Source organism: Phymastichus coffea, unplaced genomic scaffold (genome assembly GCF_024137745.1).
Source record: "Phymastichus coffea isolate CEN01 unplaced genomic scaffold, Cenicafe_Pcof_1.1 PCOF00077, whole genome shotgun sequence".
NCBI lineage: Eukaryota > Metazoa > Arthropoda > Insecta > Hymenoptera > Eulophidae > Phymastichus > Phymastichus coffea.
In genome coordinates this window covers 1239212-1259721 of record NW_026706888.1, presented here as the reverse complement: position 1 = coordinate 1259721, position 20510 = coordinate 1239212, and the positions used below count along the sequence as shown (strand labels likewise).

The 20510-nt window shown below is 35.6% G+C and overlaps 2 protein-coding genes across 6 annotated transcripts; both read left to right on the top strand.

Moving 5' to 3' along the window:
- Positions 1-1397: 1397 nt before the first annotated feature.
- LOC131668422 (sodium/potassium-transporting ATPase subunit beta-1-interacting protein) lies at positions 1398-12155 on the top strand. 4 transcript variants are annotated; one of them, XM_058942559.1, is made up of 8 exons: positions 1398-1629; positions 3149-3286; positions 4151-4231; positions 4827-5018; positions 5101-5161; positions 9151-9501; positions 9570-9731; positions 9809-9951. In XM_058942559.1, the coding sequence occupies exons 1-8, from the start codon at positions 1576-1578 to the stop codon at positions 9835-9837; spliced, it is 1068 nt and encodes a 355-aa protein (XP_058798542.1). In that variant the 5' UTR covers positions 1398-1575; the 3' UTR covers positions 9838-9951. The 4 variants fall into 4 exon arrangements, with proteins under 4 accessions (XP_058798542.1, XP_058798538.1, XP_058798541.1 ...); XM_058942555.1 differs by having other exon boundaries at positions 9570-12155; XM_058942556.1 differs by lacking the exon at positions 1398-1629 and adding an exon at positions 1710-2013 and having other exon boundaries at positions 9570-12155.
- A 2083-nt stretch (positions 12156-14238) lies between these two features.
- Positions 14239-20509, top strand: LOC131668402 (adenosine deaminase 2-like). Of its 2 annotated transcripts, none has more exons than XM_058942517.1 (5): positions 14239-14487; positions 18432-18816; positions 18931-19092; positions 19508-19828; positions 20009-20509. In XM_058942517.1, the coding sequence occupies exons 1-5, from the start codon at positions 14262-14264 to the stop codon at positions 20391-20393; spliced, it is 1479 nt and encodes a 492-aa protein (XP_058798500.1). In that variant the 5' UTR covers positions 14239-14261; the 3' UTR covers positions 20394-20509. The 2 variants fall into 2 exon arrangements, with proteins under 2 accessions (XP_058798500.1, XP_058798499.1); XM_058942516.1 differs by having other exon boundaries at positions 18432-18861.
- The last annotated feature ends 1 nt before the right edge of the window (position 20510 follows it).

The following is a 20510-nucleotide window of genomic DNA, read 5'->3' as shown; positions in this document are numbered from 1 at the left end:
CGTCATCGTCGTTATTACAACTTGCCGACGAATCTAACATATTGCCGGTGATAGAGTATCGTGGTTAAAATTCAACGTAGCTTTTTTTACGAGCATTAGATGGATATGCAAGAGTCGACAGATAACTGAGTTTACGATCGTTCTTTTTTCTTCTTTTATGTTTCGTAAAAGCGGATGTAGAAGATGTTTTGAAGAGAATGCTTTACAGAATAATCTACAATCTTCGCCAAGCTCGTGTAGATTTTCACTATTCATTTAGCCTTTTTAGTTGAACGTATAAATATGTTGCTGCTTTTGTCTAGCTGTGAGTTTTTTTTATTTTATTTTGAATTCACAATTTTCGTTAAAGCAATATTAGCGTATACTTTCACAAGAGATAATGATTGAGAATATTGTTTTTTTAATGAACTTACAGCTAGAGTTGAAAGTATCGTCATAGAAGCACCAAAAGCATGGCGAACAAAGAGATCGAAGTAAAATTCTCGTGGAATATTTGGTTAATTACGTATCAGTAAAAGAAAACTTTACAAATGCTCACGTAAAATCCTTTTATCAAATTCTTTAAAAATTAATGTGAAAAATACACTTTTTGCTTGTAATATTTAGTGTGAACTCTGATTCAGAATCGCTACGAAATATGCTTTAGGAGATATACGAGTTGTTTTTTATTTACAAAATTTCTTAACCTACAAAAATTTAGCTTTTGACAAATGAACACGCATTATTATTTTGAAGTATATAAAAATGAATATAATTGTTCAAATGCAATATACAAATAAATATAATTATTTAATTTGTCTAGTACATCACGATTTCCTTTAATGTAATAATATCTTTTGTGTGATCCTTCAAAATTAACTACAGTTAGAAAGAGGAAATTGTAACAAATCATTTTATCCTACAAACATTAACATATTTTTGAATAAATGCTCAAAAAACATATATAATTTATATTTCTAGAAGCCGTTAAAATGTTTCCCCTTTGCAATGCGAGACTAAGTCAATATTATACAAGTCTTTATCATCCAGTCGACCAAAATCGCATGTAGATAAAAATCGATGTCAAATCATCTATCTCTTCTGAAGCAAGATAGAAAAAAGAAAGAAAGACAGAAACTATAGTAAAGCAGGGTTTCGAGTCTTCCGGTATATTACAATTTATTAATGAGCGCGTGCACAGGTAAATCGATTCGTGTAGTGTATAGGTGCAGGTTAGCAGCCCTCGTTGGCGTGGGAGTGAAGCAGCTCATAGAAAAGCAGACAAAAGGGAACAACAAAGCAGCAGGTTGCAGCCGCCGCGCTCTGCACTTGCCTGATGCCTCCCCTCCTCATCCTCAGTCCTCCATCCGTAACGTAACCTAACCGCCGTCGCTCGGCCAACAGTGTACGCCAGGCAAGCGCGAAGGTAAGCCAGGCCTATACTGTGTGCTGTGCGTTGTTGTTGCACGCGAGGAAAGAAGAGAAGTGTGTGAGAGTGAGAGAGAAAGAAGTGAAAATGGCGACGAGGCATCATCGGTAACGGCCGTATAAACGATATGTCGTGTCTGGCTGCAATCCGCAAGTGTCGTCCAAGATATGGGCCTCTGCAGCAACAGGCACTTTTTACTTACGATATGCTGCCTCCAAATTGTAAGTTCACGTACCTTTTTGACCATCGCAATGCTATTTATATGCTCGCTCTTCGAGTCCGACATGTGTGGAGAACGGATGTACGCAGGTATATCTATCTCACGGTGAAAAAAGAAAAGTCGTGAAGGGGGTAATTTGTGGCTGAGCTCGTTTTTCTCATTTTTTTTCTCTCATCTTCGATGTCCGATTCAAACTGGTTCGACGAGGGAAAATACGAGAATGACGATGAGTCGCTTACTTTCTCGGAATGCTCGTGGATAGGGCATATAGATAGTGTGTATGATGCAGGTGTTCGAGTTTTAGGAAATCGTTCTTTTATTTTGCCTTACTGGAACCAGACGATCGGTTGAGAGTCGTCAATGAGATGTTTTTTTTGTTGAGACGGTGAGTCATATGGTTTGAAACGAAAAGTACAAATTGTTATGTTGAATTTAAAATATAATTTATATTTTAACTTAGTCATCAATGTGCAGATCTTATGTGCGAACGTTTTATTCAAAAATTTTATTTACAAAGTATAAAAATTCATTATCTCATTCAATCTGATTCATATATTCTTGGAAATCAGTAATACCATTTGCAACAATTCTGCTTTTCATTTCATTTTTCTTATGTTATATTAAATAACAGTTAAAAATTTATAAGAAACTACTCCCAAGTTATTTTTAATATCTTAATTATAGTAAGTGAATAATATCACTTAAGTAGGCAACACAATGGTTTCATATGATTCTGACTCAAATAGATTCATGTCGTTGTTGATTACTCTTTCAAAGATAAGAAAGTCATTGTATTTGTTTACATGCTCATGTCATGCTACTACCTTGAGGCATTTTACAAGCAAAATGAATTATTAAAATTAAAAATATCTGTTAAAAAGTATAAAAATAATTGTTAATTATCTTTATTATAGACCTATCAATTTGATTCAATATATATTAACATTCATGACAATGGTGTTTACATTGTGCACTTAGCTGCACATTGAATCACAAGTTTCAGCTGTGAGAATCATAACTTTTAACACAGTCATCTAGACCAGACATTCACTTCCTTACTCCTATAAATATCTTCGAGCAGCTGTTCTTTCACCACCGCAAAATTTAAAAATACTCAAAAGATGCTTTGATTAGTTCATATAACTAACTCTATTATAAAGTACAAAGGCATATGTCATTAATTTTTGAAATAGAAAGCTTGTACACTATTTATATATATATAATTGTTTCAAAAATACTATCTCCGGAGTTATATATTCTTATACGTACGTATAATTTAATTTTCATTTCATGTTGATGACTACATCGGAATGAGTAAACTACATAACAATTGACATGAATTAAGACCATTTAATGAATTGAGCAACTGAAGTACAAAATATGTCATTTCAACCAAAGCTGTTGTAGAAAAAAAATTATATTTCATTTCCTATACTATACCAGATATGAAATGAATTATTACTTCAAATACATCTGTGTTTATATTCTTTGAAAAATTATTATTGCGATTTTTTTTTCAGATAACAACCGTGGAGAGGCAGGTATTCGACTTTCTAGGATATATGTGGGTACCAATACTGATCAACTTTTTTAATATAATCTTTGTCATACTTGGATTTTTTGGAGCTTTTCAATATCGACCTAAATATATTTTATCTGTAAGTATTTCAGAAACAGTGAAGTCTGTTTACATTAACCAAGTAAAGCTAAATAAGAAGTGCACTGAGTGATGAGACTTTCTCTAGATATACCTTCACAAGCAGCGAACCAGAAACATTTCCCCTTTATTTGCAAAGTGTGATGCTGATTGTGTTGAATAGTTATCTTGTGTTAATAATAGGTTGCACTGCCAAGTGCAGAAAAAAAAAACTGATTGTACAAGTGCATGTGTGTAAGGAAAATCAAGACTTTCAAGCATGCTGTGTTATTGTTTACACAATGACTCGATTTTTTAAATATCTTTCCTGTCATCTTCACGGTGTTGTTTGAAAAACGCAAAGAGCCACAGCTATAAACATCTGTCCAGCTTGAATTATTTGATGATTGTCAGTACTCTCTAAAGCAGAAAATTTACTAATCAACCTTATTTATTTAACGTATCAAGAATTCATTCACAAAGATTAATATAATGATTTTTCGCGTCATCAAAATCAATCAATCGTCTACGCAAGAGTTTTCTCAAAGTAAAACCCTTACGCGTTAGCTTTCCTGCCAATTGAATATGACACGTTTTTATAAAAGAAAAACGCTTATTCGCAGTCGGCTCGCGTGAGTAAATGAGCGTGAGAAATCGGTGTCGCGAGGGTCGTGCAGGCTCCGGAGAGCTACAAGTCCGTTGACCTGCTTTGGGGAGGGCATTCTTAGAGAGTTAGTCACATTTCACTTAAGGAAACGGACACGAGCTCTCGCTCTTTCACTCCCATTACGCTATCTAAGTGCCGCGTTCTAATTGTCAATAAGCCTCAATAATAATCTTCCTTGTTTGCGACTGTGTCTTTTGACTCTATTATATTCTTTTACAGTACTGCGTTTGGAATGGACTCTGGCTTGGTTGGAACGTATTCCTTACGTGCTTCTATCTTAATGTTGGGATATTGAACAAGGTGAGTCATCTAATAACTTGCTCCAATTTTTCGAGAATTGGCGTTTTCTGCCGGCGCGATGACTGGAATTGCATAGGCGACCCTTTTTGTAATAGACTTGTTTTCATGGGAGACTGTTTATAGAGATTTATTTTTTCTCTTCTAAGTTGTCAGTCGGCACAACTGTTGAAGATCGTTCGCTTTTATTTACGTACACTTTGATTTTTATTGGCAAAGTCTAGTTCTGTCAGTAGATATTATTTCGCTCCATGAATCATTGTAAAGTTCCGCGATTAAAAAAAAAATGAAAATTAAACGTTTCTCTTTCTTTGTTTTTATCGATAATTGAATAGTACTTAGATGCACTAAATATTCTACTCAGATATTAGTTTTAAATAATATTTTACTAATATGCAAAAAAGAAGAAATTATCCTTTTTTTAATCTCAACAATGTAAACATTTTCGATCAAATTAAGATGAATAAACGTGAGGTTACTTTTAAAGCGTCGTGGATACATAGGTCGAGAAACAAAAAACGTTTAATATGCAGTTCACGTCGCATTTAGGATACTCAAATTATCGTAATTAACATATCCGCCCTATCTCTAATTTCAGAACAGCGACCTGTTGAATTTGGGCACCGGTAGTTTTTCCTGGTGGCTGGTCAATGGGCCAGGATGCAAGCCTTACTACAATGGCACGATACCGGATCGACCAGATCTTTACCGACCCGATTGGGTTACAGGCTGTGTTGTCGATTACGAAGTTGTTGAGGTTCTGCACGCGGTCATACAATGTGCACTTGCAGTTAGTTTATCATGTTTTCGCTGTAAAAATCAGTTTTCCAACAATAACAATTTGTACTAATTATGAACTGGTTTTATCGTAGGTCATAGCGATTATCGGTGGTCTATTTTTAGCTCGGCTTTTTACGGAAGAGGACGACAGCTGTAAGTTATCGATCTAAATTACTCTGATATACGCGTATTCGCTAGAACGAGCTTTTGGGAGCACATACAAGCATTACATTTCTCTCATAGATAAATCACAATAGTTTCATGACTAATGACGCTTATGAATGAGGCACCTACTACTAAATTATATTCCCGTGACGGAAAAACTAACATATAATTGTAACTGGTGATGGTATATTCATAAATGAGGGTTTTTAATTATACTTGTGAACTTTGGTAAGTGCTTTGCATCAAAGACAAACCTAATATGCATGGTCTATTAGATTATAAATGCATAAATATTGTCTATAGAGTATTTCAGTCAATGAATGATTTTTCAATTTTTTTTAATGTTAATAAATTGATTACTGAATGTTTCACGTAAGAATAGCTATATTGATAGAATTTCATGGTCATGGATTTATAAATAGACATGAAGTTACAATTGAACGAGTGTTATAAGTCTGTCAATATGAATCAAAGTACGATTCAAAGAAACGACGAAAGCGCAAATGTATTCATGGAAACTTTGCGAGAATCAATACTCAGCATGCATAGAGTTTAGTATAGCAAAGCACTTGTAGATACTTCTTTCAAGCTTCGTCTCTCTATATGGCTTTACAGTGGTTCTTGAATTGTCGAAAAATTTAATCGATCTACTTATGCTTGAGCGATCATATTTTGGAGCTTTACATTCAAGTTACTCTTTTTTTATTAATAAATCCAATTTTTTTCCTGATATTAAAAGCGTATTTATTTTATTTTATAGATATATTTATATTTCTTTTTTTTATTCAGCTGAGAAACTTTCTAAAATTGCAAAAGTTTTCTAACGTAGTAGTCATGTCACTTGAAAATATTTTATTGCAAATTAATCAGTAGCTTAGTAATTAGCATCGCTTCTAAGTAAAAATATCCTGTTCCAATCACAGCAAAAAAGAACCGAAGTACTGTACGATAGGAAATCGATAAATCACGTTGAACTGAAAAAAGAGCGTAGCAATGAAACGACACGAGTGAGTAATTGATATTATATTGAAAACTGTCGCAGTACGTATAGACGATATTGTCATCCGCGTGACACGTGATCTCATCCTCAACATTGCCATGATTGGTCGAGTGAGTCAAAAATTTTGAATGCAGCTACAAAATATGAGCAACACAATATATAAGCCGACACGCGTTCAGTTAATTGAAAGAAAGAAACAAAAAAGCACGTGGCACGCCTCTTTGCAGTTGACTTTGTCGGCGGCGGAGACTTTGGTCAAGCAGGCCACACGGCACTCCATCCAATGTACGTGAGCTACTCGGCGCTGCCGCCTGCCAAGCACGACAGCTACTATTATCCGACCAACACCATCACCACCACTACGTCGGATCGCTCATCGAGTTTGGTCCGAGCAGCACCGCAACAACAGCCTAAGGCAACTGTTACCATCAGAAACAACGGACATACTGTCGACTATGCAGACTACTCCTCACCTATCGACCAACTACCACCTCAACGAGAAGACTACGATACACTTGAAGTTCATACACCGAATCTTGGCGCGAATAGACATAGGTATAGGCAACCATTACCATTGCCCACGCAACAACTCGTAACTCACAGTCCTCTCATGCGAAATCGACAATTCGCGAGGAACGCGCAAAATACCGGAAGTGGGAACAGGCAGAACAGGAACTCGTTTAGACCTCGAGTTTATGCCGATCATATCAGAGAACAACAACCGCCGCCGCTACCTCCACCGCTTAGGGTCAATTTGAGGTCATTTCACTCGGATCCCAGACTCGCAATCGACGAGGAGAACGTCGTTAATCATGAGAACATGAGAAATGAGCCGAGAGTTCGTGCAGCTAGACGCGATAATAGACCGATGTCTATGTTTGTTAATAATTATTGAAATTATGATGTTCCAACATTCGTATTTATATGGTGTGCTAATATTCAAGAAATCCATTTTACTTTTTCAAATTGACGTTTCGGCTGTGAGAAAATAAAAATTTTTTTATTTGACGGATCGGTTCTGGTTTTTTCCACTATAGAAAAAAAGCTTTGTTTGTTAGATTAGCAATGTACTGTTTTCTAGAGCAGACTATTTAAATTATTAACTAGACTAAGAGATAGTTTTAAAATGAGGGTATCGCAGTTGTACTTGAAGCGGATATTTTGCATTACTTAATTTGTATTTTATCAAAGTTTTATTGCTCTATGACGTCAAGTTTAACTGCATATTCTTGTATTTGCCAAATACACGTCCATCGTGCAAACCATCGAAGCATAAATAGTTAAATTTTTATATGAAATATGATGTAAAACGACAGTTGTGCCTGTTTATTATACAAAAAAATGAAGGAAGATTTGGAAAGCTTGTCGATCAGTAGAATTATATTTTTAGATGATATCTTATGCAAAAATAGGTTTACAGGGTTTAAGATTGCGATAATTTTAAACTGTTAGATTCTACTCTAAGATTGTAGAAATTTTGATAAAAAAACCGTTTTAGATTGGCCATGTTCGAAAATGAAACAACGATGAATCAATCGTAGCCCAGCAAGGTTTCTAAAATATACCTATTGATGGGTACAATGACGCGTCCGATGCGCGTGTAGACTTTAAAAAATGATAATGATAACGCACTGATAGACTGTGATAAGTACGATAAGTTACGAGGCGAATGCGTTTCGTTTGTGCGTGATAAACGAACCTTACATTCGACGAATCTTTCTTTTGAAAACAAAAAAAACAAACTTACTGTCTATCATACAAGAAAAAAAAATTTTAAATAAACTACGATAGCAACTGTAAATTATTATTCTCATCTTCACTTTTTTCGTATTTACTGCTCGTCGTGTTGACGTCCTAAGAATATATTTATGTCCCTCTCATATAGACTTCTTGTGTTCGGAAACTGCAGTGAAATTAGTTTTATACAATTAACAATAGTTTGTAAAGAATAATGTATAATTTGAAAAAGGAATATTTTGTATATTAATGGAAACGCGTTCACTTTAATACTTATTTTTAATAAACTCATAACTACGCAAAGCTCGCAGTATAGTAACTTGGATACTTTTTATACCAAATACTGTTTGAACTCCAATAGAACATGAAGAGATTAATTTCAATGCAGCTGTGAGTTCCTTTTGCCTTGAAACTTGCCTTTTTAGACTGTCTCCGATTGCCTTTTCTATTTGAGTTTATTTTTTCCGTGGTGCAGTTGTTTTTACGTTTACGGAATGTTATGTTCGACCCACGTTGAAAAAAGTTCATACTCACTTAATCATGAGTTGATTTTATAAAAAATGTCTGTTTAGAACTGGAATGTTTTCTCATAATGTTTAGTTTTTTTTATGACTTAATTTATTTGTGTTCTTTAGTTTATATCATATAAGCAGTTCACGATTCATTATTTTTGTTAACTATAAAATCGATTCCATTTTCATCTTAATGTAATTCATCAGCACACAATAATATAATCAAAACAATTCGTTTTGTGATGGAATAATAAAAGTGCAATATGAAAGTGTACAATCAGCTTGCTCTTTTTTATTTATTATTAACCCTTCACTCTTTTTTCTTTCCTTTAACAATGGTTGTATGGTAATGCCTTTTTTCGTAGTGTTTTGGAATCACTTTTGGGCTTTTTTTTCTTACATTAAATTATAGTTGAAATAAATATCTGTAGTTAGTTTTTAATATCATTTTGTTGTAATACATGAATTAGTTCATAAATATCATTATAGTAAGTAGAAATTTTACTATACCTGAATCGCTTAAGAACGTGATTGATCACAGTACTGTTGTGTTTTTTAATTTTTTATAAGTAACTTCTTTAAAGTCTTTCAATGCTATTTACTGTACGAACCACTGTAAAAAACATTACGTATTGTGCAACAAACATTACGAGCCTACATCGACGAGCAAACTGTAAGTTCAAACCACATCGAAAGTTCGCTTCGCTATAATACTTACCTCTTCGTAGCGCAAATCAAAAAGAAGAAAAAGCAGCCACGACCACTGTACAGTATCGAGTACTCCCAGCCAGAGCCACCGATCGCACATCGCGACGATAATACGTCGCCGAAGCCAATGACTCCAAGACGAGTGAAGCGACGTTCGGTTATATCTAGAGATGGGACACGCAGGTCAAGCAGAAGGAGTTCTGTCAGACAGTCGAGACGGAAAAATCCTATCAATAGAATTATGGAACACCAGGAGAGTTTATACGCCAACACACCGCCGAGTAATTTGACCAATCAGAATGTGAATTCGCTGTCGCATGGGACATTGAATTATGATCGGATATCAGGACATTGGAATCGAGATAGTACAGGTGAGTTAAATAAATTAACCAGATTCACGTGTGTAAATTGATATTTTATTGAATAATTTATAATGCAGTTAGCCCAAATTGGCAACCGGAAGCAATGATAATGGCGGCTTCGTCTCCAAACATCTGGACACCCGACGTAAACGCTTATCCAGTGATGCCACCGAACATGGTGAGCAATACCAATTGGGAGAGCACGAGCTCGACGCGCAATCTTACTGAAAACTGGCAAAGTGCGCCACAAGTGAATAATCCCGTTGAAATTATGAATCAGATGCAATGGCAAGGTCAGAGTAATCCAACTTTCCAGCAAACCAGTACTCAGAGTCTCAACGGTGAGGATCTCGACGAACTTTATGGTAACCGACCTGCAAGTGCACGGTCCAGTTATAGTAATTATCACGGGGTCAGAGCAACCCCTCAAGTACCACAAAGAACGGATATTGTCAGGCAGAGCCAGAGGCAATTCGTGCTCAGTGGACCGCCTGCTTATCAGGACACTGTGATTTAGCATCTTTTTGTTCCGAATTGCGTTCTTCATGTGTAGGACTACGAGAGTATGTTATTGTATCTTTATGAGATTGTATTAAAAAGTGAGTCGTTTTAGAAAAAGCTGATTTTCTGCTTGTACTTCAGTGTTTCGGATATGTTATAATTGTCGGACAACGTTTATGCGTTTGTTGAAAAAAGCATTAAAATTAATCGATACGAAAGCTTCGTTGAGAATATGTAGTCAATTTTGTCATGCTTTAATAATTCATGCGCATTTAAAAATAATTTGTAGGGGCAACTTTTCTGAGACCAATGTTATACTAACTTCTTTATTGTTGCTATTGCAATATTAGTCGAGATCTCTTTACTACGTAAAATTTTTGTATGACATACTTTTATGATGAAAATGATTATTTTAGGATTTTAAAGTATACAGTCTATTATTTTCAATATTTTATTTTATTAAAAATGTATTCAATATCTTATTAAAAAATAATAAAATATGAAAATATTCTTAAGAGATTTTTACATTTTGTTTCGTTGTATAAAATGTAAAATTCGACTACTGTGTTCTAAAACTTATACGCGTAATGATTACAGAAGACTAATTTAGATTGTAAATTAGATATTAAAATATTTATTTCACGTATACAACAAGTAATGGAAGTCTCAATAATTTTAGTTTAATGATGAGTAATTTTAGATTTTTTAGAAAAAATAATTAACAAATATTTTTAAATTATTTAACATGCGAAATTAAAAATAGTGAAGCTTGAATTTTTATAATTTAGGCTGAGGTTTGACTAAAATGATTTTCAAGTGCACTATATATGGCATGACAAAATTTTAGTAATAAAATGCATGAGAAAAGGAATAATGAAGTGATCAGAAATGTATATATGCTATTTTGCGAACGTGTAAACATTTTAATATATGTCGTAATGCGGATATCTTATGAAGCAAATAAATGCTTTGTCTTTGATCTCACATATGTTTGATGAAATTATGCTTCATGTTAATGCTTTAAACGGTACTGTTTATAGTGTGACTATTGAATGTTAGTGTGTTCGAAAAAATACATTTTAAAAATTAGAGTATATGAAATTTTGAATTGAAAATGCTTTTACATGATTGTAAATATAAAGCGTTAGTGTAATGTACTGGCAATGATCATGCATGCACAATATGCGACATAATTTAAAAATATAATAGTGACATTTCACAATTATATGTGTAAATTTTGCATTTTTGATAGTTCCTGTATTACTTGCCACGAATTTTATTGAACTTACTATTCATATGTGAATTGACAATTATTAGATTAATGAAAACCCTCTCGCTCTTCTTTCCAATCGACGTAAATTTGATCGTTTGCGGTTAAAGAATAAAACGAGAACTACAAAATCAGTTAGAAAGCTACGAGCATTACAAAGGATTATAGAACATGTCGTGGATGTATATAAGCGTTGATCAATGCGAACCAAAGTATTGTAAATATTAGAAACGCTTGTTTAATATATTTTCTTCAAAAACGGCCGTGCAAAATATGTTTTCAGAATATGCAGTTATTTTTTAAAAGTAAAAAATAATTGTAAATAACAGTAATTTAAAGGAATTAAATCTGTTATTATACATATTAATTACGTTTATATATGGTCACTCGTCGAATGCCATATGCCGTGAAATAAATGATTTAGATATAAACTACTGGTACTTTAAATTAGACTATTGTACAATTTAGAGTTTATGTACATGTACGTGTATTACATTTGAAGTGTTATACCAATCTAATAAAAATATACTTAATTTTTTAATAGCAATGAGGAATAAATTTTGTATGGCATTTTTAATTGTTATGGTATTTTATAGCTTTTTAATTTTTTTAACTGTGTTTTGGAAGCGACATAACGTTATTCAAAGTAGTATGGGTTCTTTTGCACTTTACATATCCTCTTTCAATAAATGCCAACTTATGATAAAATTGAAATATGTAAATTAAATTTAGAGAAATTCGACGTATTTAAAACATTATAAAGTCTACAATAAAAATGTAATACATATGATTAACTTGTCAATTTTTCAAAGATTATCATTTTACTTCGTCTTTATATTTCTTATAAATATGTGTGTACCCCAGAATAGTCAAGTGACAATAATAAAATGAATTCGAATAAAATAAAGAGATATATCAATATATATTAACTTATTTCATAATTTATGCCACATACTTCTTCTCTTAATGACAACTGAAATTTGATTTAACATTTCGTCATTTGTAGTAAAAATTAAACATGAGACATACTTTACTTCTACAATCATTATTTTTAGATATGAGAGTGATTTGATTAACGTTAAAACTCTTGATTAATTAAAAGTGACACTTTCCTTTACATACTACTTGAAACATACATTTCTTTCTACTACCGAAATTAGTTGCAAGTACTGATTAACATCAATGATTACTAAAAATATGAATATTTACAAATCGAAAAATGTGTACCTGCCTCCCAAAATTTCTAATTCTCGTGAGCGTACTACGAGAATAAAAAATTACTCTATACGAGAAAAAAAAAATTATTTTATATTTCGATATTTCTCACATAAAATTGGTTGTATAAAAGGTAGCTACATAAAAAATAATGGACTCATTCTTGTGAGCTAGTGCAGAAATGGATTACAAACAGTTATTTTCTAAAGCATATTACAAATTTTACGTGAACATCCAAAGAAACTCATCGAACGGCAATAAATCATCATTTGACAATTTTAGAGACTTAGGCTATAGATTATTGTTTTTTTGGCAGTGCGCCTAATAAGAACAAAGAGATTCGACTTCAATGCAAATTACGACCTAATAGTTTGTAACACTTCAAAGTGTCGAGTTCGAAGATCTCGATATAAATTGGCGTGGGAGTAAGTAAAGGAAACAACGCGTCGTTTCATATGATAGCCATACGCCTTGTGTGTGTATCTGAGAGCAGAACGTGTTGTTTAAGGGATGGATAATTTGTAGATGTTTGGTGAACAGCTCGTTGGTAGCACGCACGTATTGGCACGTATGGCGGAGCGCCGTTCACCAAAATGATTCCGTCTAACCAGGGATAGAAAAAGGAAGTTTTTCAAAATCGTGAGTTTGAAATTTAATATAACCAATGAAACTTGTTGATTTCAAATGTGAATTCAACGTACCACCGGCACTCGTCCACAACCTTAAAAAACACGATATAATATAAAACATGATAGTTATTTTTGTCTCCATTAATTGGGTTTAATTACTCTATGTATTGGCCAGCAAAAAGATATAATAATTATTTTACAACTTAAAAATTGCTAGCACGAAATAAAGCATACTAATTTGAAATAACCGTAAGAAACTCTGAATAGTAAGCGTTTTAAGTAATATATCATTTCTGACAATTGGTAATGAAGCTGAAGGTCATATTTTGAAAAGAAGTTATAATAGTGAATAAATTATTAATTAATTATAAATTTGAATAACAATCATTATGATCAAACATCACTAGCGCGTTGATCATGACAATGATCACAACAGTACATATTTACAAAAGTATTATAATTTAGGGAATGATAAACGTTTTTACTCGAACAGTAAATATTACATTGAAAAATAATTACTTTACAGAAGTAAAAATAGAAAAAAAGGTTTAAGTTGTTTGAAGAGATTGATATCGTTGCTGCTCTATTTCACCAAGTCACTGTTATATATGTCTTTACGCTAAAACAAATTCTAATCGAGAGTACGATATGCGAAACTCTTTATAAAGAATTGTTTGAGCAGCAGCTCTACGTTTTTTCGTGTATCCAGCTGAAGATAGTGCTAATAATTGTTTATATTTTTGATAGCCCATTAACCGAGGCGAAGAAAGAAAAACAGCTAATAGTCATGTGTCGAAAACAGAATGTACGCTTGATATAACGACGTGGCAAGATTTGCCCGCGATATCATGGAGTTTGCAAAGTACTGGAAATCTGCAAGGATGCGCCAGGCAACTGTCGCGCGCGATGATGAGAGTTCGGAGTCGGCCACGAGAACGACTTGGGCACACGCGGACGGACGCAGCTGAGCCGACCGCGCTTAGGAGAACTCGCGACGAATACCCACGATCAAGAGCGTTTATTCGCGCGTCTGCTGTACGCGAGGAGAGATGCAGTCGACCTTGTCGTCCGCGGATATGTTACGGCTAACATGCGGGCAGCGAGCTCAGTCTTCGTCGAGCCGTCGCGTCGACTACTTACGTCAGCTCGTTACCATGAATCGTCCCTATGGTATTATCTTACCCGTGGCCATACTATTGTTACTCGATGTCGCAGTTGCCTATGCAGTCAAAGCCCCGAGGGATGATTACTGGATCGAGAGATCACTGATACTTAAGACCGAGCAGAATATTATGATTGGCGGGGATGTGAAGCTGAATTATAAAGAGCAACTTGTTAACCAGACTATTATGAACATGAAGATGAAGGAAGTTGATGATGGTGCGTTACATTTTTTTCTTAAATGATTCATCCTCTTTATTCGGCTGGATTATGAGTAGATATTGGAATCTTTAGGATGCATCAAAGATATGATTGTTGACAACATTTTACTTTCTATTGTCAGATTTTCGTTTGCACTTTTTCCCACTTTTTTGTTTGGATTTGGTTTAGTATTTCGATCACGAAGTCTTTCGTTTTCTTTGAACAGTAGAAAAATAGTCGTCGGTTACAATTCATCTCAAACTTGCAGATAGTGATATAATTGTTTTTATCGCATCGTAACCGTAAAACGATTATTTGTAAAATCAAAGTCTTTTTATCGCATATTAATGACGGATTATATTTTTATTTATATTTATGACGGGCAGCAAGATATTATGCTTTACGTTTTTCCAACAACAAAAATATTATAGGTCAACTGCAGAGAACTAATTTACGAAGATTTATGGAAAGGAAAACAAATTTTACAAATAACCTGATTTTTTTTGTTTGTTTATTCAACAAATAATGGTCATTTCATGAAAGTAGTATCTTGCGTAATTTATATAATAATATGAATTTTTGATTTTATTAATTATTCTGTTGTCAAGGTAATAATTATATTAATTGTCTTTTTAAATTAATTAACATTTAAATTTATAGATTTAACGTTTTTCCTAGTTAATTTATGTAATAACGGAGAGAATGAAAATAATAAACCCCCATTAAAAATTTCGTTACTTTGGACACTCAAAGACTAACAAAATTTTCGCACTATCTTCAGTAGACACCTGTTTAACTGTTCATATGACCTCGATCACCTTTCTTTTGATAAAAGAGTGCTTAATAACAATGTTCATTTCGACAATGAAACTCTCGATTCTTGCTAAACCGTCACGCTGCAGCGTTATCTACTTCAAACATCAGAATTTGTTTTATTATTTCAGTTTCAGTAAGCCACTGCAAGTTGCTTTTGAAGAATATTTTTTATTATAATTACAGCTTATTCCTTTCGCAATTGTGCATGTTATGTAGCAAAAAACTCGTTTAGCTTCAAATGCATTTTTCCATTCTTCGTACATTATTGTACTAACAGTTTTTCTGTAAGGAAAATTATGTGTTTTCGAGTTTTCCTTTCCTGATAAATTAAACTCTGTAGGTTTCAACATAGGCGTGATAACTGGTTTACACTCTAAATAATTAAGACGTTCTATAATCTTAGCAAATGCTTCTCGGTTAATTGTTGTGCAATCATTTTTTGTTCGATTTCCAATCCTAACAAAATATGCCGTCGTGATTTAGAATTGTCCATATTCTGACTACTTGACTAAAAGTTTAACCATATGATCGATGAGCGAAACATTTTATAACTAGTCTTTCTTTGTATCGACTGATTGAACCACCAGGATTGATCTTGATTAGATAAACTCACATACGTGGAATGATTTTAGCTTCAGATGGCAAATCTAACATTCTCTATAGTTTATTTTCATTCAGTAAAGCCATTTCACTGTTGAAGAACTTTTCTTGCTTGAAGGAGCTTCTTAAAATTATCGAGGGTTTTCATACGCCTCTATGTCGTGACAATACTTTCAACTGCCTCTATGTCGTGTAAGTAATTTGGCTTACTTAGTTTCAAGCGATCCCCTAGATTTCTGATAGGTTACGGTAGATTGTCCGGCTCTTGCTTATTCTCGGTTGTAGACTCGATATATTTTCTTCGGGGTATTCTCTGATTCGTGCTCAAGTGGCTCTTTTGCAGGTTCCATAGAAACTTCAAGAGCTGACTCTTCTTCAGGTTCAACAGGAATTTCATTACTCTCATCGACGTTGTCCATCTGAAAATGACAGTCTTTCAATGGTAACTTAACTTCATTGTTGCATTCCGTGATCAAGTCGCAAAATTGAAATTTATGCCGCTCTTTAATGTAAGCTCTGTACCTTTCATCGCCATCGTAACCTATAAGTACCTTTGTGACAGTTTTCGCGTCCATTTTTCTTCTCTTTAGATCAGAAGGTAACAAGTCGATACCACGATACGTGCAGAGTTCCGTAAACTTTTATCATTTTATTGTGCCTTTTCCGAGATCCTCTGAAAACTGATTGCCAGCCGTTACACGAACTATCGAGCTTTTCAACATCTAAGAAGAAATGAAAATTGTTTGTCGCGCGTCTTGTTGCACCAGTGCCGATCCACCAGTCAGTCAAATCGATCTCGCCACTGAACATTTCTTCGGAGGCCGACAACGTAAAACTTCGTCTGATTTCCTTGTTCTTGACCTTTCCTTGCGCTGATTTTTGTTTGTACTCTTTTCAGATTCGTTAGCTCTCTTATTTTCGGGTGAGCGTCGATCGGCACTACTTTGGCGGTCCACTCGGCGACCCAATGGTTTTTCTTATCAGAATAATTCCAAGTTGTGCCCGCTTTTGACTTCTTCCTTGCATCTCGTTGTTACGCTTTCGCTTCTGCAACTAAATCCTTTTGTGAAAACCTCTTTCGAACACACAAACCTGCGTAATCAACTCATCAAATGCCTTTACCATACTTTTATCAACAGCATCCAACTGGATCTTAACGGTTCCAGCAGGTAAATTATTCAGCAATTTATACACTACCATCATGCCCGTTAATTTGTTTCTCGCATCTAACTGCTGACCAGGCGCTTCCCAGGCTTCGCGCGTTGCTTGCTTATCTTAAGATTATCTCGTACACGGTGTCTGTAGCTGAGCATATAATCGTAGACTTTGTGTGACTGTTTGTCTTGAGATAAAAATCCATCGTTCCTTTACAAGCCTATATATTTGCTGGTTTCTGTGATTTGTTATCTCTAACTTGTAATGCTCCCCACGATGCTTTCGCTTCCTTATCTGCCAGATCGCCTCGTCAATCATAGGTTTGATATGCTTAGCCAAATCCGTGACTAGGCTATTTAGCTATACTTCGTGATCAGACCTTCAATGCATCCAATTTACTCTTGTTTTTATAATAAACATACTTTGAGTACTTAATTTAAGAGTCTGTGCCCATAACCTTATGCTATATAACATGACCTTGCGATTTTATTATTTATTTTGTAGTCAAGATTATAATTATATTAATTGTGTTTTTGAATAAACGTAATAATAAATAACTTTAACAATAATGGCATATCGCGTTCGTATCGTGAGAAACTGTACATGAGTGTCCGTGTAATCATGTAGGCTGCTGCCTCGCGGTATTGTATACTATCTTTCTTTGCTTATACATGACGCACTTCAGTTATGGCGTCTCTGATTTTCTGAGAAATTTTGCCGGCGCAATGTCATCCTCTTGCTTGAATTTCCATTTTATTCACTTACCTTTCCACCGTATAAGTTGTCATTGATCCCCGTTGTTAATGATCAGTCGGTACGAAAATTGGAGTTACTGACCCACTTGTCGTTGACGCAAGCCCAGGAACTCAACTTTTGGCCCAGGTATCGTAAAGTACTATTTATTGCTTACTTTTATTTCAACGAGTCGCTTGAATTACTTGCGATCGATTGAAGCAAATTGCTTTTTCTTGCGACAATGGTAAGTGAAGAAAATTGTAAAAGTCATTGATTTCGAATCCTCACATTTTTTAAAGAAAATTACAACAACGTCCACTGACACTTACGATGCACATATGGCAATCGCGATGCATGCGAGTTTTGTATTTTTGTGTATTGCTCTACCCGCGTTTTTTTGCTTTTCTCTGCATCGTTGATAAATGATTTTTGATCGACATGGGAAGTCTAGTAGGGATAAGCATTACAAATTAATATCGTGTCTTTTTCATCATTCCAATGCATAATATAAATATTTATACTATACTTTGTGATGATATAATCTTAAACTGCGATTACCGAAAAACAATAAAATCTTATTTAAAAATTAAGTACCATAAATAAGAATTTTAATGAAGATATCAAGAATCGTAACGAATCGAGGAACTTGTTCGCAGGCTTTGCAAACCCAAGAAATTTCCTGCCAGCCCAAAACTTTCTCACGGCAGCCAGACAAATCGAGAAGTCAGAGGTTTTCAAAATCTTGAAAAAGTTGCCGAAGGGAGCTGTGCTTCACTCCCACGACACAGCAATTGTCTCATGGAAATACGTCTATTGGAATATCACCTTCCGACCGAATCTTTACGTGTGCGACGTGAGCGGTGTACTGCATTTACGGTTTTTCGACAAGCCCGACATGAGTGAGTGCGAATGGATGCTGCTGCAGAACACAAGGCAAGGCAACAGATCAGGAATGTTCGAGGAGAGAATCATAAGACAGCTGACCATGGCAACCGCTGATCCCGTCAAGTCGTATCCAGACGTGGACACCGCATGGGCCAAGTTCACGTCAATTTTCATGTTCATCACTCCCATGCTGACTTACAGGCAATTGTTTACCGAGGGTCCAACTCGCAAATGACTCGGTTGGCGCTGATTGACGAATCCTCATTTCAGGCCGGTTTACGAGGACCACTTCTACCAAGGACTCCTGGAACTTTATCGCGACAACGTTCAATACTTGGAGCTGCGCTCAACTTTGCCGACTTTGTACGATCTCGACGGCAAGAAATACGGGCCTGTGGAGGTAGCGAAGATTTATAAAAACGTCACGGACAGGTATCTCTTGCAAAGCCAATCGCTAAATTTATGGTAAACGCTTTTTGCGCACGACTCTTTGAGATCGACCAAGTTCGGATTTGCAAAATAAACGACGTCCGCAATCGCGTCGCTGCAAAACGCGGAGCTCACGTGAAATCAGTTAATCCGGCTTACGCGACAATTAGTCATCCAATCGTATCAATTGCTGACAATTAACGTTACGTATTTTTGCTTGAGTTGCGCGGTAAAGTGATATCGTTCAGAAAATTTGCGAATAACTCGAGTGCGCATACCAGCGATACCAGCTTGTAATCAGCTCTTCTCAAATTCATGATGATATCGTGAAAACTAAAATCCGCATACTCCAAGCGTGTTCTCGGCGACTGTCGATTACTGCAAGAAGCTAACGTCAATACGAGTTTCCGTCGTTCAGGTTCGTCCGAGATCATCCGGACTTCATCGGGATGAAGCTCATTTACGCCCCGTTACGCAAATGCAGCGACATGGAAATGGAAGCTTACTTGGCCACGGCGCGACAGCTCAAAGACGAGCTGCCGGAATTCATCGCGGGCTTCGATCTCGTCGGTCAGGAGGATAAGGGCTACCCGCTCGAGAAGTTTGCCAACAGGCTGCGAGAGCTCGGCGACGACGTGCAGCTGTTCTTCCACGCGGGTGAAACCAATTGGTACGGCACGAGCACCGATCAGAATCTCGTTGACGCCGTTTTACTGAACAGCAAGAGGATCGGACACGGGTGAGTGCTTTTACCGGCGTGGGATTGATTTCCGTCAGATTCGAAGCGGCTGAGCTTGAATAAATGGCGAGCGCGGCAATTTCGTGTATTTCGAAATTCAATATTTTATTATCGACATTTTTCACCGGCATTGCATTGGTTCAACATTATGGAAAATTCGTTTCTCTCGCAATTTTTCAGCTACGCTCTTCTGAAGCACCCAAAAGTGATGGAACTGGTTCGCAAGAAAAACATTGCCATAGAAGTGGCACCGATTTCAAATCAAGTGCTCAACCTCGTCAAGGACTTGCGCAATCACCCGGCGAGTATGCTCTTCTCCGAGAACTACCCAGTGGTCATATCCAACGATGATCCCGGGCTCTGGGGTGCTCGAGGACTTAGCTACGACTTCTACGAAGCGTTCGTTGGTATAATGTCGAGGGACGCTGATCTGAGGGCGCTGAAGAAGTTGGCATCGAACTCGATCGCGTACTCGAGTCTGAATACGGAGGAGACGAAGCGAGCCACGAAGCTTTGGAATCGACGCTGGGAAGTATTCATCGAACGTTTCAGCAATGCGCGATGAAGTGCCGTGCACGGCTATTTATGTTTTATCTATGAACGATTTCTGAGACTCTCTGTCATTTATTCTATTGACTTTGTACGCGTTCGTTTTGACAATAATATGCGATTCAAGTGTAAT